The sequence below is a fragment of the Boleophthalmus pectinirostris genome, unplaced genomic scaffold (genome assembly GCF_026225935.1).
Source record: "Boleophthalmus pectinirostris isolate CB_2022bp ecotype Guang Dong unplaced genomic scaffold, ASM2622593v1 HiC_scaffold_17, whole genome shotgun sequence".
In the NCBI taxonomy this organism is placed as follows: Eukaryota; Metazoa; Chordata; class Actinopteri; order Gobiiformes; family Gobiidae; genus Boleophthalmus; species Boleophthalmus pectinirostris.
In genome coordinates this window covers 23,009,367-23,036,868 of record NW_026571115.1, presented here as the reverse complement: position 1 = coordinate 23,036,868, position 27,502 = coordinate 23,009,367, and the positions used below count along the sequence as shown (strand labels likewise).

The 27,502-nt window shown below is 38.1% G+C and overlaps 1 protein-coding gene across 1 annotated transcript in view; it reads right to left on the bottom strand.

The window, feature by feature from the left end:
• LOC129408721 (meiosis inhibitor protein 1) overlaps positions 1-26,758 on the bottom strand; it is a 28,145-nt gene extending 1,387 nt beyond the window's left edge. Inside the window, exons 1-30 of the mRNA XM_055153082.1 lie at positions 26,612-26,758; positions 26,199-26,322; positions 25,314-25,364; positions 24,765-24,838; positions 23,802-23,907; positions 21,679-21,876; positions 20,972-21,123; positions 20,095-20,209; positions 19,844-19,963; positions 18,895-18,994; positions 17,763-17,897; positions 17,287-17,401; positions 17,091-17,182; positions 16,515-16,662; positions 16,215-16,326; positions 15,289-15,349; positions 14,311-14,396; positions 12,811-12,991; positions 11,486-11,636; positions 11,053-11,232; positions 10,687-10,800; positions 10,399-10,588; positions 9,351-9,464; positions 8,464-8,574; positions 5,662-5,813; positions 5,359-5,443; positions 4,427-4,611; positions 2,800-2,887; positions 2,310-2,416; positions 1,941-2,072 (exon numbers count right to left, since the gene is read on the bottom strand). Of these exons, the coding sequence (XP_055009057.1) occupies positions 1,941-2,072; positions 2,310-2,416; positions 2,800-2,887; positions 4,427-4,611; positions 5,359-5,443; positions 5,662-5,813; positions 8,464-8,574; positions 9,351-9,464; positions 10,399-10,588; positions 10,687-10,800; positions 11,053-11,232; positions 11,486-11,636; positions 12,811-12,991; positions 14,311-14,396; positions 15,289-15,349; positions 16,215-16,326; positions 16,515-16,662; positions 17,091-17,182; positions 17,287-17,401; positions 17,763-17,897; positions 18,895-18,994; positions 19,844-19,963; positions 20,095-20,209; positions 20,972-21,123; positions 21,679-21,876; positions 23,802-23,907; positions 24,765-24,838; positions 25,314-25,364; positions 26,199-26,322; positions 26,612-26,755 (3,723 nt within the window). The 5' untranslated portion in view covers positions 26,756-26,758. The remainder of the gene's footprint in view (positions 1-1,940; positions 2,073-2,309; positions 2,417-2,799; positions 2,888-4,426; positions 4,612-5,358; positions 5,444-5,661; positions 5,814-8,463; positions 8,575-9,350; positions 9,465-10,398; positions 10,589-10,686; positions 10,801-11,052; positions 11,233-11,485; positions 11,637-12,810; positions 12,992-14,310; positions 14,397-15,288; positions 15,350-16,214; positions 16,327-16,514; positions 16,663-17,090; positions 17,183-17,286; positions 17,402-17,762; positions 17,898-18,894; positions 18,995-19,843; positions 19,964-20,094; positions 20,210-20,971; positions 21,124-21,678; positions 21,877-23,801; positions 23,908-24,764; positions 24,839-25,313; positions 25,365-26,198; positions 26,323-26,611) is intronic.
• Positions 26,759-27,502: the final 744 nt, after the last annotated feature.

Sequence of the window (27,502 nt, the reverse complement as noted above, 5' to 3'; positions counted from 1 at the left end):
AAGAAGTTCAATCTACCTTCTGACTCAGTGATATAACAACAATCAAACTGAATGTCTAAAAGTCAAATTTGTTTAACAGACCCGTGTATATTTGTTTTTGTCAAAGACCTTTGCACTGAAAGAGCTAAAGAAAGAAATAAGTCCTAGTAGCGACCTACTGCATGAACATCACAGAATAGTTATAATTTCAGCATAGATAATGTATAAAAAGGCAAATATTTCCAAGTAGTAGTAATAAATATATTTTTGGTATGTTCCTCAGTTGTGAGTGTAGTTTTTTCTGAATTTTCTACCCTGGTTATGAAAATTAAGTTAATGTGGCCAAATATTTTTTATCCACTGAAGCACTCATTTACCTCTAATTTGCCCCCCAAAATTTGGTTTATTTTTCACAGTGTTCAAGGTTTAAATTTAGTCCTGACTGAATAATATTTAGCAGACTATGTTAACATTGTTCAATGTTCAGCAAAGCGCCACTAAAAATCATACACCTATATAAAAGTAACATGACAGTAAAAGAGTCTTACATGGGGGGCACTGACAAAAGTGAGAGGCCCCGACCATTTCCAGCCAGTGTAAGAAGTATGTTTGTCATATTAAACCCTGCCTTCCCTAAACTGTCTCATGTCTCTACACATTCTGGGCTACTCGCTCACGCTGACAGAAAGATGTGCAAAGAGCCGTGTGTGTATGAGCCTGGCACACCGTGCCGGGAGCTGCAGAGTGTGCCATCATTCTGTCACCTCTCTGATTCTGAGCTACTTTCAGAATACTAAACACATTTCTGGTCCAATATGATGCCAAATCCCAGTTACACAATGGGATGTGGCTGCGGCTGCTTCTGTGTCTCAGATCTTATTTATGCTCATACTGGGAAGGTAACAATCCACTAAAAATCCTCAGCATAGGCTCTCTTCATCTAACAATACAAGCATACAAGCTTGGATAATAACACATCTAGAAGGCTTTGCCTTTGAATTGACTTGTAGTAACATTTACGAATTAGGGCACAAAAACTAAATTCAGCTGAACTGGAAGCATATACCTTAAAGCAACTGAATAACCAAACTTGTTACGTTTAACCTGAAAAGTGATTTTGACACTGAAGACAAACGTCCTTATACTTGTACTTATGCTACCAGGACCTGATGCACATAATACCAAAGAGACGTATGATTGCAGGCAATCTCCATACTGGCTTCAAGGACAGTAGTGTCAGAAGACAAAAGAAACCACCTTATAAGAGTTATAATCTGGCCCTTTGGTTACAGCTGTAAGAACTGATTAAGAAACAAACACCAACATATTCAAATTGTTTGGTTTGGCAGTGAAACTCCCAAAAAATGGTTCAATTACATTGGTTTGAGGAAATGCCAAGACTCTTGAGCAGAAAGTATAGACAGTGCAGTAAAGACATATCTGGCACAGCCCTGACAGTAACTGTTCATCACAGCTGTCACTGTGGCTGGATTTATATCTCCCTCACTGAAAAGACCTGTGATTAGCTAAAGGCTCCCAACACTGGCTCACTTGAATGTACTGCTCAGAACCCTTTGTCTAGTTTGATCTGAGGCCACTCGATGAGGCTTTTACGACTATCCTAGTGCTAATGTACACAAAGTATATATGGCTAGATATAGAAATATACAGAAAAAAAAACAAAAAAAAAACAAAACCTACTTATTTTCCAACCAACCATCTCCCTAAAGCCTACAGTATTGGGACATTAGCACTGGAAATTTCAGAGCTATTCTTGATGCCTGAGGCATTTGCATTCATTTTTAAATTTCAATGCTTATCTGGGCCACCCAGTCGATCATAGTTTTAGCACGATGTAAATGGTGTAGAGTCAGCAACGTGAATATTTTGTATTTTTATCACTGCTCCTGAGTTATTCTTGTGTTGTGTGATGCTCTGTCCTTCATGAAAGCTTTGTGTACCTGTGTGAGGAGCAGCCTGAGGGCTTCTGCTGCTTCCTGGCCGAGCTCCTTCACTCCTACTTTCTCCACAACCTCCATCACTTTGAGCAGGTCAGGCTCCCACAGTACCGCTGTGCTGCTGTGTCTCAGCAACTGGAAAAAACACAGCATGCATACAAATATTTTTTAATTATCTTTCTTTAAGTAGACTCCAAACAACTACAGAGAAAAAAATAAGTTTATGGAAAATAGAGCAATGGGCTCATAACAATGCAGTGGTTAGTTTGCACCAATCCCACACGAGCATTCAATGACTGTAAATAAAATATACCAAGGGTGGGGTTGGTAAAACTAAGTATTTTTTTTTTTTTAGTAATGTGTGCATCTCACCAGAGTGATCAGTTGGAGAGTGGCAGGATGCAGGAGGCTGCTTTGTTCAGAGCCAAGCAGGCAGAAGAGCAAGAAACGACACCAGGGCTGGCACACAACATGTCGAGCTAATGAACAAAAAAAAATAACATCTGAAAAAATACACTAGTTTTCTAGTATTTTGATATTCAACATATATTTTACCATTAACCTAAAATAGCCAATTGTGAATTTGAGGGCTGATACACACTAAGATTCATAATGTTTCAGGGAGCTTACTGTAACTAACTTTAAAGTAAAATTGCTACAAGAGCTAGAAACCTCTGTCTGAAAGCAAACTTGGAAGCCACATATTCAAAGACAATGTTGTATGACAAAATCCAACAACACTTTTCAAAAAGGCTCTCTTGGAACCAACCATCCTTCTGGTGTGGTAAAAATAACTATACTTACATTCTTGTAAGGGATTGCATAGAACTGTTTTTTATTTCTCTTATTGGTATGTGTAGACTATACCTGTAGTGGGTTTTTTTTCTCTTTAGGAATCCCAAAAGGGAGCTCAGGCAGTTCACTGAGGCTCCAAGCAAGACCTCATGTTTCTGAAACATGCATGTTAGTATTAGACAAAGGCTTTAATTTTTCTCATTAAACACAAATCTACTACAAATAAAAGACAACAGAAAAATGCATACACTCCTGGACATGTTTGGTGTCTGTAAAAATGCAGTCAGGAAATAAAAAGAACCAGGGGAATACCAGAGAGAGTAACTAAATAAGGGTTTAATAATGTATGCCTCTTGCACAGAAGTGAGGCTGGCAGTGAGCGGTGCGCTATGTTGTGTGTCCAAAAATACTGAAGTAGGCCAGGCGGATATAGAGGAGACTAGGGAGAGTTGTAGTGTAATCCTTGAGTGGAAAAGAGGATCTAAAAGTTGGGATAAAGGGCTAGAGTAAGTGAGCTCCACTGGTAAAGCAAAGAGAGAAAAGAATGAGAATAAAAATAAGGTGCTCCAATCCAGTAGTGTTTTTCAGCTGCCAAGCTAGGGCACCAAAGGGAACACAGAGCCAAATACATCCAAGAGAAAAACATTTCTTAAATCAACTTCCTGATGACAAAATGTGCTGAACCATAATAGTAAAGCTTAGTTCAGCACTACAGTCTCCGACACAGGCTGGAGCATCTCTTATCTCTGCCTGATCTCATCTGTTTTCTTCACTCTCTATAGATTATAGATAATTTTGATGGTAGTAGTTTGAAGTGACTTATTGATACATTGTTATGAACCAGTAAACCCCATTTCATCACACTGCAGGTAAACTTTTCAGCTTCAACCATGGTGTCAAATCATGGCGTTCACTGTTGGGTAAGTTACTTCAAAACTGTAATGTAATTTATTACTTGTTACTGTCATTTCAAAGTTATTTCGTTACATTACAGTATTACTGCATTTAAAATGTAAGGCATTACACGACTACTGCATTATGTTTAAGTTACTCTCACTAAAATAACTCTCGCTGAGGACTAAACCAGACCTGAACCAGGACTGAACCAGGACTAAACCAGACCTGAACCAGGACTGAACCAGGACTAAACCAGAACTGAACCAGGACTAAACCAGGACTAAAATAGGTCTAAACCAGGACTAAACCAGGTCTAAACCAGGCCTAAACCAGGGCTAATCTTGGACTAGGATTTAGAATCTAGGACTGTCCCTGAGAGAGCCCCGAGCCCGCGGAGCAGGGTGTCCACAAAGTGTGATCGGGCATCAGCTGCGATTAGCCCTGTGCTGGGCTCTTTCGCCCACGGTTACCTGACAGTCTACGTGGGGGCAGCTCCGGGCCCATCCCAATTTTCGGAACCGTAACGATGGCATTTCACCGCTGCTGATATCGTGGTGATTTAAGCCAGTTTGTACGAAGAAAAACTAAAAACCCACCACTTCAATCCAGGTTAAAAATGCACTGTAAGGCGGATTACTAACATTTGTACCGAGTAAAATATTACAATTTTTTTCCCTGTAATGCCCACATGGATGGTGTCTAATTAGGTGCTTGTTTGCAGTTTTGTTTGATGAGTTACTTTCGGTGCATGGACACTTTGATGTGGTGTGTGACCCTGCTTAGAGAGACATCACAACCTGTAGAAGTAGTTCGTAGAGAGCCATGGAGAGGAACTGGGCTCCTTTTGACCCTAGTGGGTACAAAGCGCCGTCCTCAGCCCCAAGAGGTCTGGGGCCCACTAGGCAGGGAGCAGTGCCAACACACAGCAATGGAGACGCAAAATCCACATCAAGAAGCGCCTGCAGCAGCCTCAGGTAGCTCACTGTGGAGAAAGACACAAGTATCACTAGACGACTGCGGAAAGATGTTAGGCTACAATTTCACATATAAGTGTGGTACTCATTATTACTCATCAAAAGTCTTTGTTCAAAATAAAAAAATCTGTGTATATGTAATAATAATTTAAATGGAGAGGAACTAACTAAGAGAATTAAATCCTAACATATGCTTTACACACCTTTTTAATGTATAGAGCTGTTTGTGGAGAAGGGTGAGTGCGAGCAAGTCAGTTAAGATTGATGGGGTATAATAAAGCTAATGCAGGGTGGTAAAAGGCAGAGCTAGAAATATGTCTGAAAAACACAGCTAAGTGATGGACAGCGAGTAAGAGACACACTCCGCCAAATAAGACGTAAAGTATAGTGTGATCTGAGGCCGCCGTCTAAACTACACTTAGACCAAGCTTTTTCAGATTAGAGCTCTCTGGGGAGGGAGCTCTCAATTAGTGGTCGTGTAGGGGGCAGAGAGCGACAGGGAGGGATGAATGGAAGGATAGAGGGAAGAGGCGATGCATCACATGGAGCCCGACAGCCCACTTATCTGGCTGACAGACAGAGACACAAGAACGGCAGGACGATTCGTGTGTGAAAGGTAATGAAAGTGGGTCTAAATCGAGCACACGGTTTGGTTTTAACCCTAAGAGTATCCACATTTGCAGCCTAATAAAACTGACTCTACTGTCTTTTATGTTTTAGAAAATCAGACATAGCACAAATGTTGCTTTAGTTACCCAGCAAGAGACTGTCAAAGTTCTTTTTCGGAAAAACTAGCAGTTGCATGGCTTTGTCCAAACTCCAACTGATGCTTTTATGGACCTTAAAATATAAAAGACAAGAAACAAGAAGGCTTAATGAAAGGATTTCAAAGGAACTGCAGCCTCAAAGTGTATTTATCTCAAATGGACTTGATGACTTTCCTTATAAATATATCATTTTTTTGACTGTTACAACATCAGGAAATAGATCAAACCTTGCTTTTTGACCTTGATTCTGCACATGTTGTGATAAAAGAAAAGCTGGACTGCGGTGAGTACCTTAGCAGAGTGTAGATTCTGCAAAGTAATGAGAGAGGACAGGAGGAGGTGGCTGCTGCACAGAAGGGCTGCTGAAGCTGGGGAAGGAGAGGAGGAGATGATGGTCTGCAAAAGCTCCATCAGTGCAATGTTGGACAGCAGCATAGAGACAGCTGGGAAAAGCAAGTACAACATGACATTTAGAAGGATTTACACTCAAATGAAAACTAGAATTTCTTTTGGTAATAGGGCTAGTGTTGTCACAATAATAAAATTTCAATCTCAATTTCGTTACTAAGGTATTCAGTACTGATTTTGATACCACAACCATAATAAAAAAAAACAGTCTTTATTACAGGAGAATGCAGAGGTGGGACAAAGTCGTTGTCAAGTCCGAGTCAAGTCCCAAGTCAAGTCCCAAGTCAAATACAGGCAAGTCCAAGTCGAGTCTCGAGTCACTGGCCCATAAATCCAAGTCGAGTCCAAATCGTCTGCTTTGAGCTTCAAGTCATTTCAAATCTTTAAACCAAAGCACCAAATATTGCTTAGATTTTTGCAATTTATATGAATTTTAAGTCATGGTATATTTATATATGAGTATTTATGTAAGAGTTGTAGAAATACAAGACAAGATCTTAGTCTGAATTATTATGATCAGAACAGAAATAATTCAGATTTAAGAGTGATTAAAAACAGTTATTTTGTCATGTAGTTGCACTGAAATGGATGGATCGTGTTCTGTGTAGTTCCCTCTGTTTTACTGTAATGTACTATATTTTACTGTAGTACATTTGAGGATACCATATCACAGTACTTCAGTCCCTTCCACAATAACAAATAGAAAAGTGGGAGGGACATGTTCCAGTTTGTTTGTGTAAAATTCAACACCGCATTTATCAACTGTAAAAATAAAAGTATTTTCTAAAAACATATATTTTTTAAGAGAAGCATCAAGTCTTCTCAAGTCACAGGACTCAAGTCCAAGTCAAGTCCCATGTCACTGAGCTTCAAGTCCAAGTCGAGTCCCAAGTCTTAGTCTGTTTTATCAAGTCAAGTCTCAAGTCCTAAAGATCAAGACTCAAGTCTGACTCAAGTCCAAGTCATGACTTGCAAGTCCCCACCTCTGGTAGAGTGTCTTTTTCAATATTAAATGGTACTTTCTTTTATATTACCATGAGGTCTTATCTTAGTCATCCAGATATATGTTGTTATGATTCTGACACAGCTCAAGATCATTCTAAAGCAAATCAGAAAAGCCTAATTTCTGTCCCATTGATTTCATTTTGTTGATTTGTTTTTTTATTATCAAAACTTGTTGAATACTACTTTGAGTGTTGATTAGTATTAGTATTAGATTTTTGATACTTTTGTAACCTTAAATACCGCACTGCATTGTTGTGTTCCTTTGCCCTCTAAACTAAAGATTTGAATCCTTTAAAATAGAGGAACATATCAGATAAAAGTCCTTCTAACCTTTGCCTGAGCCAGAACACATACAATTTACCCAAACACTTGCCCAAACACACTTGATCGTTATAAATAACAAGTTGATCATACCCATTTTACTGATTATAAATATATATATATATAGTTAGATAAGTTTCATGGCAGCTGTTTCAAACCCCGTGGGCTTATATATGAATTACCTATAACAGTCTGGATCGAGTCATATTAACTGGGATATTTCGGCAGCAGCAAATAATAATGGCACAGATGGTTATTACACATTGGCTGCAGCTAAAACATGGCACAAATGGTAGTCTAATGAGCTTCACTTCAATTCCTTCTCATTTGGCCATGGTTTTATTCATAACTAATCACATGAAGATCATTTGTTGCAGTGGAAGCTTTTATAAGATCTTTTGTAACCAAATGGGAAACATGAAGAAAGCAAAAGATTGTGTGGTCACCAAGGGTAGCTAGAAGAATATGATAATTTTTATGATGTTTTTTTTTTCTTGGAGGATTTCATTAAGAACTAGAATAACTTCTTTTTCAAATCAAAGTTTTGGTTTCTATCCTTGCTGTGGCTTTTTAATCTTGTGCTGTAGTGCTAAAGTTACTGCTTGCGTGCATTTCCTTATTCATCAGTTACAATTTTTATTAATATTTGTTAGGGGTGTAACGATATCCAAGTCTCATGATACGATATCATCACGGTATGAACCTCGCGGTACGATATTTATAGCGATATCGTGGGAAAGCTCATGATATGGCAGGGAGGTTCAAGATAAGGGATGTAACAATATCCAAATCTCTCAGTACGATATTTTCACAATATACATCTCACAGTATGATATTTATTGCAATATTTTGTGGACGCTAAACAGATAAAACTGTTAATATGCTACTTTTTCCTCTTAAAATTCAAAGAACAAAGACTTAAAAGTGCTTAGAACTATTATTTCTTCATGTAGTCCACACTGAAAGGGAGCAAAGGATCATGGTCTATGTAGTTCCCTCTGTCTTTTTTTAGCTATTGCTACACCATAACTCTTAATTTAAGCAAAGAGACTTGTAATTCGATATTGTGATGTCCACGATATTATTGTGAGAACTTAGACGATACAATATCACAGTATTTCAGTTATTGTTACATTCCTAATATTTGTACATCATCACAGTATCGCAGTATTAGAAGTAGTAATAATTCTTTCTCTATATATCCAGTTGTCAGCTCAGACTGTTATTCAATGCTCAAAGCACCCATCTGTGTAAAGTTTAAATGTCAACCACAGAATAAGAGAACTGTCTGCACTGTAAATGTAAATGTGATGTAAAATATGACATTCATTGTACACTGCGCTAAGGTCCATGTCTTACCTCTGTCAGTACTAGATGCAGCAGACAGACTGAGGTAGCTGTGCAGGTATCTGAAGGAAAGCTGCAGACTCTCCATATTATCAGATTTGAGTTTTCCTGTTAAATTACTTACTGACAAAAACAAACACAATCACTGTCACAGTTTGATACATCCATCTCCACAAATAACATTATTCAACATGAAGGACAGATCAAATGAAAATGAGTGTTTTCATTTTCCACCTGTCACACACATCACCACAGGATACATAAAGTGACTGACAAGTACGGGCGACCTACTTAACCGTGAGATAAAATGGGTTTACGGAGGATATTAAAATTGTAAAATTCAGCGAAGACAGCAGCGTCAAGGAATTTGTCTGGCATTTCAATGACATTATAATCTACCAGACATTCTCACAGTAGCCTGTTTTGAGCACCAACAATTACTGAGCAAATAATATCAATGAATCTTAGGTCATGGCCTGCCAAAAGACGTATATATGTGAGTTTACCTGATAAAAGTGAGTGAATTTTGGAGGTCTGGAGCTTTCACATGAGGTCTGATTCAAACTGAGAATGACCAAAACGTTTATTTATTGTCCACTATTTGCGAATTAAATCACTGGAAATCTAAATTCCACTGTGACTGTAGTTCATTTTTTAACCTAATAAGCGTACATGCCCTACTTTTAAAATGGTTCATGGTACAGTGAATGTGATCTTCCATTTTACTGTGTCTCCCACCTACTGTCAGTCTGACTTTTTGTGCACACTTGATGCCTTTTAAATCGCTCACCTTGAGAGAGTGATCACTATGTTCTGCATTAATATCTGGCATTAAGAGTGAGTCTTTATGAACAGGCCTATTGCTGTAATTGTAGAGAGCTATATTTTTCTGGTCTCACCATGGTAAAGCAGCTTAAAACTCCCTCCATCCATCTTACTACAGGAAACAGATGATAGTGGCTCACTGGCTTGGGTCATACACAGCAGCCTCAGCACCAGTGGGAGGGACCTGACTGCTCAGCCAAAAAACATTTCAGGGTTAACCCTCAGAGATGGACAGAGCGATAACAAAATCAGAATGCAGGTGTACCCAACATTTGTCTGTGTACAAAAACAGGGGAAAGTGTCATGCGGATCTGCAGCCTGACACTTACCCTGAACAACATTTCACCTGGCCTCATTACTCCCGGCACGGAATACTGATGTTCCCTGGGATTTTTTAGCCCAAACCAAAATAAACAACATCACTCAACCTGTCAAACATGGGACTTGAATAGGAAAGCAAGCTTAACATGCGGTGACTACCAAAATGGTTGCAGTTATATGTGGAGAAAAAGATCAATGGACCTATGTGTTTATTGCCAGAAAGATAAAACAAGGAAAAAGGTGGGAAGTTCAATAGCTAATAAATAGTAGGTATCTCGCTGAATATTTAAACAACTCCCATTGGAAAAGGCAAATCATTAGAGGCAATTATAAAACATATATGAATGCAAATTATATTGAACTCAAGTCAAAAGAAAAGTAAATATTCCCATTTGCCTTAAAATGAGCAGAATGCAAACAGAGGCTAACCACATTCCCAGAGGCCACATCAGTGATATACCCCTTAACCAGGCTCATTACCCTGGCCAAATATCCACTCAGGAAATACTATCTGGTCAACTGCCAAACGATCACAACCCCCTCACCCATTTACCTTCTAGTACTTGAAACTACACAAAAGCAAGACAGCTATAAAATGAATGTTTGTGATCTTTTTTTTGTGAATGAGAGGTTTTGGATAATTTGTAAGTAAGACTGCATGCTGTTTTTGTTGATGTTGACAATAATAGATTTTGTTTAATCGATTCATCAGTCCACAACATTTAACATTGGATTTAACTGAAATTATACACATTTTTGCACTGCACTAAATAGTAAAAAGTTGTATTTCAAGTGTCTTACCCTGTGTGATGTTTCCTTGTCCAAGCTCATGTCCTACCTCCTCAAAACTGAGCTTCTGGAAAACTTGGAGCAATGCTGGCCCTAGATTAGTGCACAGTTCTGCTTTGTAATGTGTGTGGCTGCTCAGAAAGACTTCTAACACTTTCAGGGCTCTCTTTGCCAGACCAGTCTCTCTGGTGCACACCATCTCCTGGAACCAGAGACAAAATACAGTGTACAAGCACAAAACAAAAAAACAATAATATATATGAGAGTGAGTGTTGTTTGTTTTGATTTCAGGGCTCGCACCAGGAGGGTAGCAGCAACAGCGGGGTACTTTTCTATCAACGTTAGGAGCTCTGTTATTTCGGGTTCATTGTCTTCTTCACCATGCTGTTTTTCTCTACTGTCTTCCTGTAACTGCTGTAAGAGTTATTCACATAGTAACATTGGCATACCTTTTTAATTGCATTGTGTATACACAGGGCAGCATAATATACACATTCACATTATAATATAAAGAAACCTTCATTAAATTGTGTAATAAAAACAAATACATTGTTCCTTTACCAGACACTGTTGTACACTTTGTAGCTGAGCATACTCAGCAGAGCTTAGAACTGCAAAATTATCTATGAAGTGATTTATTGGTCTTTTAAATAAATGCTATCTTACCCTATTTAAATCTGAATGTGAAGCTTTCCTGGTTAGCCACAGCTCTAAGACCTCTGCTCTGAATCGTTCTGCTAACTCAGAGTAGAGGCAGATGAAGTGCAGCAGAGGTGGGTGGTGAATGTACACGGAGGAGAGTGTTTGGCAGGATGAGAGGGCTTTGTTGAGGCAGTTCAATTGAGCCTTTGAAAAAAGGTGAATAAGTAAAATATTGTACATAGAAAAAATATATTATATATTATTTACAGGATTTTCCAGTTTATTTCATGGTTTAATTGTAGTAGTTAAAAAAGTAATTTCAAATGTCTCAGAGAAATTCCAATGTCAAATGTCACAAAAATTACCCCATATTTTGTTCTCTAAAATATATAATTGTAACTCAGTATTTTACACTTCCTCTGACTATGCATTGTTTGGGTTAAGACTGAATCCTCACCTTATTAAGGCTGGGGCTTTTGTCTTGTGTCACTGACAGCAGGTAGAGGGCAGAGCGGAGCACAAAATGAGGAAGGACACAACTGCCCTGCTCCTGAACTGAGTGCAGCAGCCACACCACACTAGTGAACACAGTCTGGTCTGGAAGGAGTCTGCAATAGTGCATGATTACACAATAACAAGACAACAGACAGTTTCAGTCGTTTACTGGCCACAGATAGACACACTTTTGATGGTGCCTCTCCAAAAAGGTTGGCCATGATGTTATGTATGAGGTGTATTTCTATACGAGAAGCTATAAACTTACACTGACCTTCCATCATAGAGACCTTTTCTGACAATTTCATTTAACCTCTGACATCACAGTGCTGCAGCCCTCTGCATATTTTCTGTTTTTAGAGCATTCCCTAAATCTCAAGAGATCATTTATCATGAAATTCCCATCACAGCGACAGTTTGAGACAAGTTCATCTGTCTCTCACAAACATTCCACTTTGCTCATTTTTCATTCCAATATTATTTTTGTTCCTATGCTAAATTGTGTGTGGATTGCATTTCAATAGCCAGTGTTCCAGTAAATCTGAATGATACACTGAAATGTCATTTGTTGAATCCATATTTGCTTTTAAAAATGTCTATCTAATTATGTGACCAGTGAGTAAAGAGTTGTTGTTGATAATTAAAATTCTGATCACTAAAGTACACTTAAGCCTCCTACATAATGTAAATCTATAATTGTTGCTTCACAGCACAAAGCATGGAGAGTTTTATTTTATTCACCCAGGGAGGTAATGAGCAAATTCAACTATAACACAGGAACTCTCTCCAGTTATAAAATATGCAATCTACAAAAAGTCAATAATCTTCAGGGATGTCATGAAAACAAAACATAAATATGCTATGGTAGTATTCCTTCCTTACCCTAAATACTAATACTGAAAGCCCACAGCATAAGAAAAAGGAAGAAGCTTGTTCTAAATACTAAGCACACTTAAGGGAAAACTGGAGGCAGCAGAGAGTTGGACAGAACATTGTACTAATTGCCTTTCCTGCAGAGCATAGCTCTTATTGGGTGTCATCTAGTCTGCTCCTAAATAATGTAGAAACATGGATTGCTTTTAACCTCAAAGCAAAGCTGAGGATGAAAACTGCATAATGTTTTTATGGCACTCCTTACTTTTACAGTTGTTCTCTGATTAGTCAATAACACATTGAGTTTGTAGTCTGCAAGTCCCAATAATATTCTTTATTTACCATGTTCTCCATTATAAATGGTGTAAAACTTTAAACTAATGGCCTATACTTAAGTTTACAGTATTCTTTTACCTGTCACCTTGTTGAAAAGCCAACTGGAGCAGCACCAGCACACAGTACTGAGTTGCCCTTTGACCTTTGTAGTCACACAGCTGAAGCCCAGGGGCCTCGCGCAGCAGAGACGGCCAATCAGACAGAGGACAAGACAGAGCGGGGAGATGGTACAGCAGAATGTTCTCCACCTCCTCGGCCTCTGCCGGAAGAAGCGAGATAATTTAATGTGAGCTTTCATTGCAACCAAACAGAAAATTAGGGCAGCGTGTGGAGGAAATCTTTTGACCTTAACTCTTATTAACAAACTTTCCAGAGGGTTTATAAAAAGCATGTAAAATGAGAACAAAATTCCACAAACTTACATATACATTCATTCTTAATGCTCACATCAAGGTATATATGTATATTTTCATGAGGTATACTGGTAATCCAGTAACAGTAAAGGCTGCTAAATGAGTTCTCTTTCGAGTTAAAAATAATGATTATGTAAAAACATGGTAAGAACATGCATGTGCTATAGTGGTGGGGGTTTATAAGGAATGGCAATTATTCATAATACATCATACATATAAAATAAAAATGAATAACAGGAAGATCTTAAACAGAATAGGGGGATGAAAAAGCTGAACGAGGACAATGGAAACCGTCTGAAATGACAAACAGAAAAACAATGGCAATAGCTGCACAAGAAGGTCGCCCCCTTCTGTGGGTGGTCTTTGGGGGGCTGTGGAAAATGAAACAGAAAAGGGCAAGAAACTATATAGGGTAGAGTCAAAGTTACAGAGGGCAAACAAGAAAGCAGCAGCATCTTGTTCATGACTGATTCAAGGCAGAGCTGGTACAGAGCAAAACTAGAATGACTCAAAGGTATTTTGAGATGCAGCGATACGTGACAAGTATAAGGCCAGAGCTGAGTTATTAATTATTCATTGTAATAGATACATACAGCATACATTGACTACATTAATTTGTACCTTCATTTGTTATGTCTGACATAAAAATATGCAACAAGTACAAAAAAATGAAACTTGTAAAATTAGCAAAATATTACAGAAGCACGTCTGAAGTAAAAGAGACATCAGTGGACAAAAATAAAATGAAGCAAACAACAGATGGGAGTGGATTTGGAGAGCAGACTGTTGGCTCTGAATACACTTTTTCAGTTTATGATAAAAATATTACAGAGGGAAATGTAGAGTAGATTGTTGAAGGAAAAAACAAAACAAAATTAAAAGACTGAAGGCAGAGGGTGTATAATGAAGCTGAATGACACAAGGTTGATGAAAGAATAACACAGGAATTTTGTTCTGCAAAAGCCATCACTCACAAACACAAACTAGCTTTCAATACAATTTTGTGAAGGAATTCAGTAAAGAATGATGAAACTGAAAATGTAGTTGGTCAAAATGAGAAAAAAAAAACAACAACTCTGCAAGCAGGATGAGCTATTATGACAGTAAAAGTCAATAATGAAAGGATGCTGATGAGAGTGGAAGTGCAGTGTAAGTGTACATTTACCGAGCTGGTCTTGGTCAGACTGTTTGTAAAGACACATACTGAGCCTGAGCAGAAACTCGCAGCAAGATGCGTTAAGATTTGGGTTCCTGAAAGTAGAACAAAGAAAGCAAAATAAACAATTCAGGAGGTCTCCTACAGTGTTAATGAAATACATAAAAAAAAAACATCAAAGAGTAAGTCACCTATTTGGGTAGAGACGTTGATCAGAATTTTCCATTTGTAAAACAAAGAAATACTCTCTTAACTCGGCTATCCAATTTACTGATAGTATAGATGTAAAAAACCTAGTCTAGTGCATATTATATTATTTCTTGTCTTCAGGATCTCAGGACTCTTTTTCACTGACAAAATTTCTACACTTTTCCATGACTTTTTCATGACCTAAGGTGAATTTTCCATGACTTTACGCCACCTACATGTGTAGAATTGATCATACTTTTAGGGCTAAATAAGAAATGTTAACCCTTTCCACTCACCTTATGTTTTGGTATTATAGTTTTTTAACATTCAAAATACTGTCAATGCATTTATCGTCGTCTCTTTAAAAAAAAGGTGCATACGTTTGGAAATAATCAGAATAGCTTAATGATAACTTAAAAGAACGCTGTAGTTGCATGAAAGAGATTCCAAAATTCCATGACTTTTCCAGGTCTGAAAAATGACATTTTAAATTTACATGACTTTTCTAGGACTTCCATGACTGTGGGAACCCTGTGTCTTGAATATTTTTGTCACCTAACTTTTATTTACAGATATTTGCTCAAAGTAGGCTTATGTACATCTATGTTAACAATATAACATAACCAAAGTGCGACCGAAGCTTCTGAATGTGACTTTGGTCTCCCACCGTCTGACAGAGAATGATAATGAGAACATACTTTCCCCAGCTCCACATTTATACACATTCCTACTTATTATAGGCAGGAGCAGTGTGAACTTTGTGTCTTTTGGGGCAATCATCATGCTGTAACACCCTACCTGTTTCCTGTGCAGAGAAGCCCTTTGTGCTCCAACGCTAGTTTGAGGAAACCTGAGGATGCTGAGAAAGAGGGAGAAAGAGGGAGAGAGAGAGAAGAGACACAGAATAGGAAAAAGGAGAGAGGGAGTGGGAGAGAGAGGAGTGAAAGAAATTACATGAAAAGGTTGAGAGTGAGAGAGAGAGAGAAAGAGAGGGAAGTAGAGAGAGAAGAGAGACAAAATAGGAAAGAAAAGAGACAGAAAAAGATAGAATAGGAAGATGGTGAGAGAGAGAGAAAGAAGAGGGACAATATAAAAAAAGGGAAAGAGAGAGAAGCGAGAGACAGAGAAGAGAGACGAGGGGAAAGAGAGAGCACAAAAACTGAGATGTTATGCAGGAGGATTCCAGTTTTATTTCACCATCATGATCAAGCTGATGTAGAAAAATTACTTAATATGAGACCTCAATGTAACGTTGAGCTCCTCATGTAGGTGTTTAGCTGTGAACTGCTTAACCTCAGCAGTTTGTGTTTAAATGCCACCATATCAACAAAGTGCCCCAGGTTTTCTTACATAATTAAGTTTCTCTGTTCAAAATATCAGGTTTTTGTAAGGTTTATAAAAATAAAACGCAACTGAAAATTCCCCAAAACAAACCGCCAGCGCTCTTTCTAGCATATCATAAACATTACTCAAATTGTTACCCAGGCTGTGGTGTTGTGGGCATAAACTTAATTTTACTGTTTTGTATTCTTGTGGTATCATTTTGAGTTGATAACAATCAGTAGTAGTAGTGGAGTTGGTGTGTAAATGAATGTCTCACAATTGAACCACGAAAGAAAGCTATTTGGACGAATCTTTTCAGACAATCAAATATTACAGATTCAGCTTGTGGCGGTTTAATAAATGTGTTTATTCTTTGTTTTATACACTCTTTTAATACTTACCAAGCTTCCTCGCAAAGGCAGGCATGAACGATGGAAGGAGGAAGAATTGAAAGGACAGTACAGAGTAGAAGTGCTGCAGTATCTGAGCACTGGGTCCATGCTGGCTTGCCTTCTACACACACACAAAATAATAGTTATTTTGCAGCCGTAATGGACATTGTGTGATAAGGTCAGAGAAGACGCTTTTGATCAGGACGTAGCTTCAAAAGGCTTTTCTCAAGTGTTTTTTTTTCACGAGCACAGATAAGGAAAACAACAAAGCAGCTGAGTACATATATGTGTGTTGATATTATCTCTTACGATGACAGCGGGTATCCAAACAGAGTCACAACAGCACAGCATACACCGGCACAGGGACTCCAGGGAATCTTCATTTTGCTGTGTTTTTGAAGGAGCTGTAAATGCATTTTCCCTTAAACTCGGCTCTGACGCACACTCCACAGCCAACCTTATAAATGAAGATACGAGCAAAATACAGTATATGACTCGTAAGCATTAAACAACGAGGAGCCGTGCGTTATGCAGTTTTAATGCATGACACAGAGTCATATGAAGCTCAGTGGAGTGATGTGTTAAAACAGCATAATACATGGCTTCAAGTTGTTTAATACGCTATACCACAGCTACAAACTGAAATGTCTCACCTGTAAGTCTGAAAAGCCTGTTCACTGTCTGTAAATGTCATTTTTGTGTTTTAAATTAAGCTCTACTCAGAGAATGAGGGACACAGTGCAGTGATATAAAATGTTGTTGTTGTTGAACTGTTGCAAGACTACTAGTACATTATGCAGTATTAACACATGTCAATTAGCCATTGGAATTCTCATTAACAGTGGTATAAATCGCATTAAGAACCAAGCTGGTGCCTTGCCTAACCTGCAAGCCGACTGAAAACACACCAAAGCCTGGAGTAGGAAGACATGGGACATAGAAACATGGCTGGGGATTCTGGATTTCTTCAGACTGGCCTAAAGGATTAAAGAGACATCAGATCTTATCCCACATCATACTAGTTGGCATTTAGTTTCAAAGTAAAACAAAAATGTTTTTTGAAAATTAAAGTTTCAGTCACAGTGTTTTGGTGGTGTGTGCGTGAAGAGAAAGACAGTTCTGAAAATCTCTTGGTGATGCTCTCTGTCAGTCCTGTTATCTCCTTGAACTGGACCGGTTGTGACTGGTGTTGTTTTCTGTGTAAAAAGAATCCAAATGAAGATCTTTACATATGTGGTTTATTTTTCACTTATTTAAGTGAGTTACAATGAGAAAATGTCTCACAATTTCAGCTCATCAGATGCTAGACATTAGATGAACTACAATTGTGAGTATGACCCTGTTTTTAAATATATTAGAAAAACTGTAAATACTCAAGTGTAATCTATATTTCTATATTGATATTTTGTTGTATCTGAATAGAAAAAACACATTCAAACATTTTGTCTTGTAAAAAGTAAAAACTTAGAATAGTAGAAAACAAGAAGTGGCTATGGCATCATTAGTGTCCTTGGCATTATAGAACTAATGTTTATACCCTGTGCATGTTTTGTATACCTGAACAGGATGCAGGTGGCCTTCACAGCCTGTGTGGACACTAGCAGACAAGGGGAGGACACCCCAACCTCCAAAGCCTCGCACACTGCAACAAAGCCAGGGCGACTAGGGAAGAGGCGCACCTCTGGGGGCTGCCTATGTACACATACAAACAGTTAAAAAATGTCCCAGTGTAAATACATCAGCACAGTTCAGACAATTCAATTCAGTAAAAGCTAACATATTGCGTAACCTGGCTCAGGCTACCTGAGCATATGACACTAACTAATTAGACTGCTGAGCTTCTAAAGTTTAACTCTGGCTTAAGATAAAGCATCACAACTGCTTGCTGTCACTGTTGACACAACAATATCCACGTAGAACAGTTTGAAAAACAGTAGCCTATAAAGGGACAGACTAGGGCCACACAGTGCAAAGACTTAAGAGACACCTTAATGGCCTATTAGAGCTGGGTCCAGAAGAGCTTATTCAGCACTTCCAATCTCTTCACAGTTCTCCTCAGTGTAAAGGACAATCACCTCACCATTTAAAATATCTTATCCCTTGTACCATCACCAAGTGACAGGCTCAACATTTAATTAAAATAATGTCAACCCTGCAGAAATATGACAGTGTGTTAGTGACTGGTCATATATTCTCATCTGCTAGCCAGAGACAGTTCATTCTTATCTAATTAAGTGTGCACCATATTTAACAGGTTTTACTGTAGACCTCCACTCAGGGTCGTTAGAGCACACTGGCCAATCTGCTCATAAACTCATATTGTCTCTGGAACTTATACTGAGATGCAGTGATCATTTCTCCATTTTCACAAAATAACTGACAAAATAAGTAAAGCCTGGAAATACAGCATTTGGTTGCATGTAATTACATACACTTCCTCCAACTGCAAGGCAGGGATCTCCCATTTGGCATCAACAATAAAGAGACAGAAAAATGTCTTTTTGGCTTGGATCTAGGTGATTTTGTGTGTTTTAATGATGGTCTTGTTTAAAAGGATTTGTTGGCAATTGCATAATGACTGAAAGTGGCAATCCATTCACTAGAAATTTTACAGATCTCAACTGAAATTAATAGTTAATTATTGCAATAAAGTAAGTTGATCATTTGAAATTAAATCATACACACTCACCTTTCCAGTATGTCAGCGAGTAAAACAAGTCCCTGTTTAGGTACTTCTAGGTTGGTCAGCCGTAAAGCCTCCTTCAGACTGCGCACCAGAGATTCAATACCTCAAACAAAGAAGTTTACATTTTTTTCCTTTTTGCTTAAAAAAATTTAAAAACTCTGATTTTTCTAAGCATTTATGACATTAAATCATGCAACAAGCTTATTATTATTATTATAAGAGTATAATACAAAGACAATCAGAAGGTGTGCAACCTCTTTCAACTCCACTACTTAACACATCTGTGAACCAATCTTTGTTCTTATTAAATTAAATCAGAACTTAATAGAAACTGTAGCAGGAAAACATCTTGGCTACCAGGAAATTAAGTTGATTGTGTTGTTAAACAATTACTGTGGTGCTGCAGAAACGCAGACAGTACAAGGAACAGATAATTCATTGTAATAGTAGAACTAAAATAAACAGGGGAAGAACAAATTAGTTTCCGTTTGTGGCACTGAGGCTATTTGTCTAATTTTATCTACAATCTAACAATAAGATGCAGTCAATCTGGCAGTGAACTTGCTTCCAGTGCTTTTCTCCAAAGCCTAAAAATAAAAATAGTGTTTTAACCTGCACTTCTTCAAGCTCAGATGTTGTGCTTATGCTCTGCCTCCCGTTTGTTTGGCTTTATACAAGTTGAGCTGTTTTATGTATGTATATCTTTATTTTATTGTTTTAAATATTCAGCCTTGCCTTTTGTGTCTTTTAACATTAATTGTGTTTTTTCTTTTTTCTATTAATTTGTACTGTACAGCAGTTAAGGTGCCATAAGTTGTAAATGTGCTATATGAAGACCTCCATCTCATAACATATAAAGTAAATCTGACTTGATCATTGAGAATCTAACTTGATCATTTTAACTAACCATAGATGAATGTGTATGACAGCTCAATGTAAATATCTGCTATACCATAGACAGAATGGCACTGGGTGAAGAACAGTGAGTCCTCAGTCAAAAGCTTCAAACAGGTGTAGGAGAACCACAGCAGACTTTCACTTTTAGTACTAGCAAGCCTGTCAAACAGAAACTCTGCAAGGGACAAAGGCATGAGAAAACATAAAAATCAATTACTATCAAACAAAATATTGAACTTGGATGAAAATCTTGCTTAGTAAGCAAACCACCGAGGGCTGTTCTTTGGCAGTGTGTGTGTGAAATACCGGGAACATCCGCTTCAATGAAGGGAGTGCTGTACTGACGAGGAGAATGAACCAGGACAGATGCAATACACTTGACGCTGCTCACCTGTAACATCTCGTCGCCACTGAGCAGCAACTGGAAAAAAAAACATCTGATTAGAATGGGGCACATACACTGTCTAACAATGGTGTGCTTGGTGGTGGCATTATTTAGATACACTATAAGATATAAGAGATCTATTAGCATAACATGGCCCACAGCAGATGGAAGTGCAGATGAAAAGAAGCTCTCATCTCTGATACACTCTCTATTAAATTGAAAGTGTGAATCTATTCTTGTAAGGAAAATTCTCTGTAAGGAAAATCAGCCTACAGCTTAATTCTATTTCATTGCCTGTGTGTTTTCAAATGCATGTACTCTCTGTTTCAGTCTCTGTTCATATGTGTGAAAAGATCTGCTCATTTGCTATGTCTACATCTATGTATTCAGCTGTGCTCAAGTACAACATTTTGTGACGAAGGAATAATTATGGAATTGAATTGTTCCAGTTAAAATTCAATCCTAAATCTTAGTATTTTCCATAAAAAATCAGCTTTTTTTTTCTTTGAATCCATACATACGTATTGAAACTATAATGATAATTTAATTAATGGACTTGGCACATTTGACCCCAACCTCACAGGCTGCAGTGTAATGTGAATTATTATGGACAAAATCAAACTGTCTGTAATCTTCACATCGATTTCCCAGACATGGATTACTAATATTTATCCTGTGAAAAGCCCTGTGTGATTCCCACCCAAAGACACAAAAATGCAGGCTGTGGACTTGTTGTTATGATAAACGTCAGAGTCCAAACGCACATGTGGCTGATTGGAGCAGGATGTTTGGACAGACCTTTTTCAGGATGAGAGGCAGAGGGCTGTGCTCCAGGGGCTGTTGCTCTGGGCTCTGGCTGCTTTGGGACTCTTCACACATGAGCGGACCAGACGCACTGCTCATCAGAACAGACACTGCTGCTGCCACCTGCACCAGCAGCCACAGCAAGCCTGAGAGGGTGACAAACCAATGACTTAAACTCTAAGTAGAATGTTTAAGGGAGAGAACAGAAAACACATATGACATAAAGAAAAATGCACTATAACCCCACAAAAGACAATGCTCCTCTCAAGTGAGCTGCTCAAGTTCCCTCAAATCAAACCATGACACTCAAGGCTCTGTTTGTTTGAAAAGAAGATGAGAAGATTTAATTTGATACCTTCAATCATGAGTATGAATACTCTATGAAAGCCTTGAAAAAGCAGTGCAAAATGGTTTCAGTCAGATTAATTAACGTCAATATTTCTCATTAAACAGCTTTTCAAACACTTGAATCTAAATTCACAGGATTTAGACTTTTTATCCTTTATACTACATAATACTTACGTAGGCACAAAACAAGAGAACAACATTTCATTCTCCTGGCAACTTGCTTGATTTTGTTAATGTTTCAGAAAGCACTGTTTCAATTGTATGTATAACAAATAGAGATCAAGTAGCAGGAGATTAAATCCCATGAAGCTATGAGCACAGTGTGGTTACTTTGTACAGGACTTGACTCTTACCAGTGCAATTGGTGATGAGTGTAGTGGAGTGAGCACAAGTTAAGGTTTGAAGAAGCAGAATACACATTTTGTCCCTGATGGGGACAGGTACAGCTGCAGCGGTCGTCCCAAACAGCTTGATCCACACAAATATTATAGAAGCCTTCAGCTCTTCATCTGGAGACAGCAGAGTTGAGCAGAAGAGATCCAGCAAGGGCACTACAGGAAAGAGAAAATAATTACACATATCTTCAGTAATAACAAACTACAAGACATGCGCTGATGTTTTATTTGGAAGAGCTGTCCACACTATGACAGTTTTAAATTGCCTAAATTACTTGGGAGAAAAACAAAGTGCAGTGGAGAAAACACAGGTAAACAGTTAATGTCAGGACAGCTGAGAAGAGAGGCAGAAGAAATAAAACAGAGTAAATGAAATGATGGAGTACAGACAGAAACAGCCCTCGCTGCTTTGTGAGCCACATCAAAACCCCACGTGAGCTCCCAGAAGCTCCCAGACATGTTTGATTAAACCAAAATATATGAGGCGGCAAAGATGAGAGCCAGGGACACTGAGCAGAGACACGGTGCTAGGGATGAACCAGAGGATAAGAGGACTGCAGAAACAACTGGGGAAAATACCACTATTTTTTAAGCACAGGGACCCCCTCCCTTGGCTCTACAAGAAAAACAGATTTAACCATTTTATTTTGCTTTCTTGTGTCAGAGAAAAGCAATGGCTCATATCCTTGTTTACTATTCTGCCAGACGCTGTGATCCTGCACTCTCATCTGTGATCTGCTTTGCTTCAGCGAGCTTAACTCAAACTTTCTCTGTCTGGTTCTTCTAGCCATTTCCACAGACTTTTGATATGGATTAATATCTTTCAAACCAAAGAACCAAAGACAAAAATATCAAGCTTTTCATTTTAGAATGCCTTTTTTCATAAATGCTTTGAAAAAACAAAGTGGTAAGGGATATGGTGATATCAGTCACTTAGATTCTGATAACATGACTGGTTAAGTGACATAATGCCCAATGTATTGTTTGTTTTTTTGTTTTCTTTCCTCTGTTACTTCTGCATTTTCCTATTCTTATTTTCTTCCCTCCATGCAGCTTATTTGTAACCATCTCAATTTTAAACAATAAAGTTAAATTTTAAAATGCAAGACACAAAAAATAGCAAAAATAAGCAGGAAAGGGTCATAAGCAAAAGAAAACCAGATGGGTTCAGGTGAGTTCAGCAGTAGAGAGCCAAAGACAGAATGTGACAGAATGTGACATGTGCTTTAAGCTGTGTTGTGAAGTGTTGCTGTTGTCATTAGTCCAAACAGCCCCATAGAGAGTTGTTGATTGACAGCGATGGACAGAGCCACACAGTCAATAGTGGTGGCCCACATCTTGAATCAGCACTGCATTGGCCAATTCCAGAAAAGCCTCTAAAATCTATTGAACACGCGGGAGAACACAAAGCAACGTAAAATAACTATCACAAACTTACAACACCTCACCTAAATACACACCCACATGACATTGATTAATGGCACCCATTATTCAAAAGAGTAATGGTTTAGTAAGCAGGCAGAAAACATGCAGGTGGTAGAGTAGCAGAGACAGAAGCACTTACCTCATGGCAGTGTTTTTATATGTTTCCTAAGAAATATGGAAATTAGTTATGCAGAGAGAATTTTAAGCCAGAGAAAAGTCTGAGTGGAGCATGTCATAGATTTGTAGACAACTTTTGGAGAATAGCTTTTGGAACTATCCATGGGTTTCAGAATGATGAAAAGTTAGGGCCATGACAATTAGCAATTTTATCTATTGTAAGTCCTCAAAATGTTGCATATAACAGGAACTGAAACCCATGAATATGCTGATTAATGTATGTATCATTGGTGGGCTGAGCTTCCATGGTATCTTGGACAGTCACTCTAGCACCCCTCAACCAAAATGCCAAAAAAAAAAAAAAAGTCAGATTATAAAAAGCCATTAAAAAGTAAACAATGTTTGATAATCAGCAATAATACTCAAAAATATGTCTTCTATTATCTATTTGTGACACATTTATGGTTTTACCTCTCAGCAAGTAAAACATATTGTAAATACATTCTCTGTCTTTTAATTTAAGATGTAAATTGTCTTACCATACTGCGTCACAAGCACATTGGCAATGTTAGGGACTGCTTCCAACAATCGCCCAATGAAATTAAATGCTGATAACCAACCCTTGGCATTGAATGGACCACTTAGCTGGAAAATATAAAAAGAATGCACACTACAGACACAATCAACAATATTTTAGCCAATAATGAGCCTGTTATAAATGATAATATCTAATGAAAACAGACAAGTAAAAATGAGGCAAAATCTATGCGGCCACAGCTTCAGTCCTGATAAATTGTGTAGGATTATAAAGGCAGCAGAGCAGGCGTGAAAAATGAGGCTCGCAAATGTTGACTTTTATGTAAGAATTGGAGAGCAATAAATCTAAACACTGGAGGGATTTAGCATCAACATAATGAGTAGCCTTATTTTCAGCTCAGCTATACTGTGTGTTTTGGCTAGTATGACTAATTTCTTTGGATGAGTTCTAATCAGGCTCTATTCTATCAAATAAATGAGTCGTATCTGCTCCTCTGTCATCATCACCCCAGCATAGACACAACTGTTATTTTCCGCCTCAAGCATCATCTGCTCAACAGGCTTTTGAGGCCCACCCTTTGAGAGAGGCACCAATGAGAGGCAGGAAAGCCCACCTGTTTGAGCCTTGGAGGAGGTTAGTTGCACTTTTATATACACATTAGAGGGGTGATGTGTATAGCTGCATAAACACTGGTGCAGCAGTGGTACTGTATGAAAGGACAGAGCATGTGTACGGCTGGTTAACACATACATAAAATGTGATGAAATTACAAAGAAATGTAAAAAAAAATGTAGAAAATGTAAATATTATTACACAGTAGATTATTTTGGAGTTTGGGTGGGATGTAAAAAGTGGTGAAAGTTTACTGGCCTATTTTATTGTTTGTAATGCCGCTTAAATGACTGTTCACAGTATGTGGTTATGATGCAGATCTAGATAAATGTGTTGTTTAAAAATGTCTTACCTGTTTGTGTATCTCATCCAAGACAAAGCGAAAGGGTGGTTCACTCTGCAGCTCTAACAGCAACTGGAGCAGCACTGCTTCATCAAGGTGTGTGCAACAAGAAAGAAAATTGGAATGTCAATGTTTTGGCCAATTTCACAATTTTTTATTCATTCTTTACACTGCTTCACTACATTACTTTTACTGTTTCACAATGGAATACAATATTTTAAGATGTAAAATGGGAAATGGGGAAAACAGCAGTGCTAATGTGTCCTAAAAATATTCTTTAAAAAAATAATAATGCATAATTTTGGATGATTCAACTCAAATGATTCCATTCCATTATCCATAAACTATTAAAAAAAACTGTCCTGGGGGCATATTAGAAATTCACAGTCTGTCTACTATTTGCTCTTTCCTAACATTCTAACCTACCAGTGAGACAGAGCAGCTCGTTTGCCATTAAAGGCAAATAAATCTTTGTTTAGCAGACAGCTACTAAAAATATTTTCTGAGTACAAAAGCTAAAAGTTCTGTCTATGTTTAAAACATGTATATTTCCTTCACCTTGGTCAACCTTTTCCAAAGTACATGTGTCCTCTGTGGTCTGAAGCATCCCTGAAGAAAGAGAAAAAGGCAGGTTATGCAACAAACTCTGCATGCCTACAGCAAGTTAAGTTCAGATACAACGGGAAGAAAAATCAATAAAGACAGAGGATGGCAGATTAGCCTAAATTATATGATAATAATAATAGTTAAAGGCAAAGTGGAAAGACCTATTCCATTCTTCTCAACAGTATTTTTAATCCTAATTTTGTGTAGTAGTGACTGAGTACAGATACAGATTTTGTACAAATAGCGTCTCAAAATATGAATTTTTAAAGAATCATTCTGAGTCTAAATATGATTGTTTCTAAGTACCAACATGAACAAAGTTGAGCATGTAATGGTGAGATGAAAGGCATATCTTTTATTAGATTAGGCCTTTATTGGCGCATGGTGCTGCTTAGTTCAACAAAACCATCCCACGAGCAGTGCACAGACCCCTTTAATGTTCTGCCAGAGTAGTTAGCACTTGAAACAGATTACCATTTGCCACACAACTCTAATTTGATTAGTGCACTAATGGTTTGGACTTAAAGCTTCAAGCTGCAATAACCACATTGAATGTGTCCGTTGAGAAGAACTTCAGACTTTTAATAAACCTTCCTATTTACCTCTACCACTTCAAGTTTCAAGTTTCACCTTATTGCGGTCCCTGACAGAAAACAAATAAAGTAAATGGCTAGGAAACTAACTGAGCAGTGGTCTTGAAAATGAACTTGAAATGCACTGCATTAATATGTTCCTATTTTTATATCACATTGTCTGCCACAAAGTCACTCACACAACTGACCTTCAAGATTACTGGAGAACATGTATTGCTTTTTATGGTATGTCTGAGTTTCTCACCAAGCAGAGAAGCTATAAAACGCAATGAGACTCGTTGGTCTTGTTGAAGCAGTTCCTTTAAGGCCCCCGGAGAGCACTTCAATACTCCACTGACTCCAGACAGGGCATAGGACTTTCTCACAGACTGTGGAAAAAGGAGCGAAGATAGGATTATGAAAACTGATACCAAATTCATACATTTATTAAACTAAAGGGCAGCATATACACGCCATACAGTATAACAAAAAACCCAATCATTAGCAATATTCACAGACAAGTAACGCGTTTTATGCGTTCCAACTCCAAAAGCCTAATGACTAAAAATATTGTTGATATTTATTCAGCATGCTGCCTCCCATTAGTTGTGGCAGTGTCATAGTTGCAGGTAATAGCACTATTATGCAGATGTGTTGACCCCATAGACTGAGCCTCACCGCCACGTCCTCGCGCTCCATCATCTCCAGTACGCAGAGCACGCACAGCACGAGCCCGCCGCCTTCAGCCGGACCCAGGCGCCCACACCACTGAGCCTCATGTCTGAAGTGAATCTTATCACAGACAATGTCCACGCCAGACATTTTGTCAATAAATAAATCTGTCAGAAAAAACGAAACGCGAAGCAATTACGGAGGCGTGACCAGAGCAAGACCTAGCAATAACTAAAAGCTAACTTCACCTAATAGCACTGTAACAGTGTTACGATAATAATTTAATTATGTTTCAAACTTTGTATTTTAAATAAACACTAAGTGAGGGTGAATAGACGTCTCTATTTACCCGGGACAGTCCCAGTTTTGAGCCCTGTGTCCCCGTCACGGCAGATTTATACAAAACCATTGATTTGTCACAGTTTTATACAAGAAACGTCCAAGATGTCCCTATTTTTGACCAATCTGACACCTGCCCACAGTAAAAAGAGGCATATATTGTCATTTGCTAAAGTAAAATACAGAAAAGGATTCTTAAAATGACCAATACACAAAGAAATTGTGACTATACTCACGTTAGTTATGAATGGGCCGAGTCCAGTCTACATTAATTACGCACTCGTTCCACAATTTTATTATTACTAACTCCAAACCGGGGATGTCCCAGTTTTTAATTCTGAAAAACTGGTCACCCTACACTAAGTCATGTTACTTACAAATCACAATACAGAAGTTATTTTCTCGCTACAGTCGTTATCACACTTTCAGTGTTTAGCGTCTTTTGGCTAATAATAATAATAAACACGTGACGAGGCTGAAGCCAATCAGTTTGACTCTAACTTGGATATGTAATATTTATGCATTTACCCATTTTCATTTAATCAAATTTAAACTTAT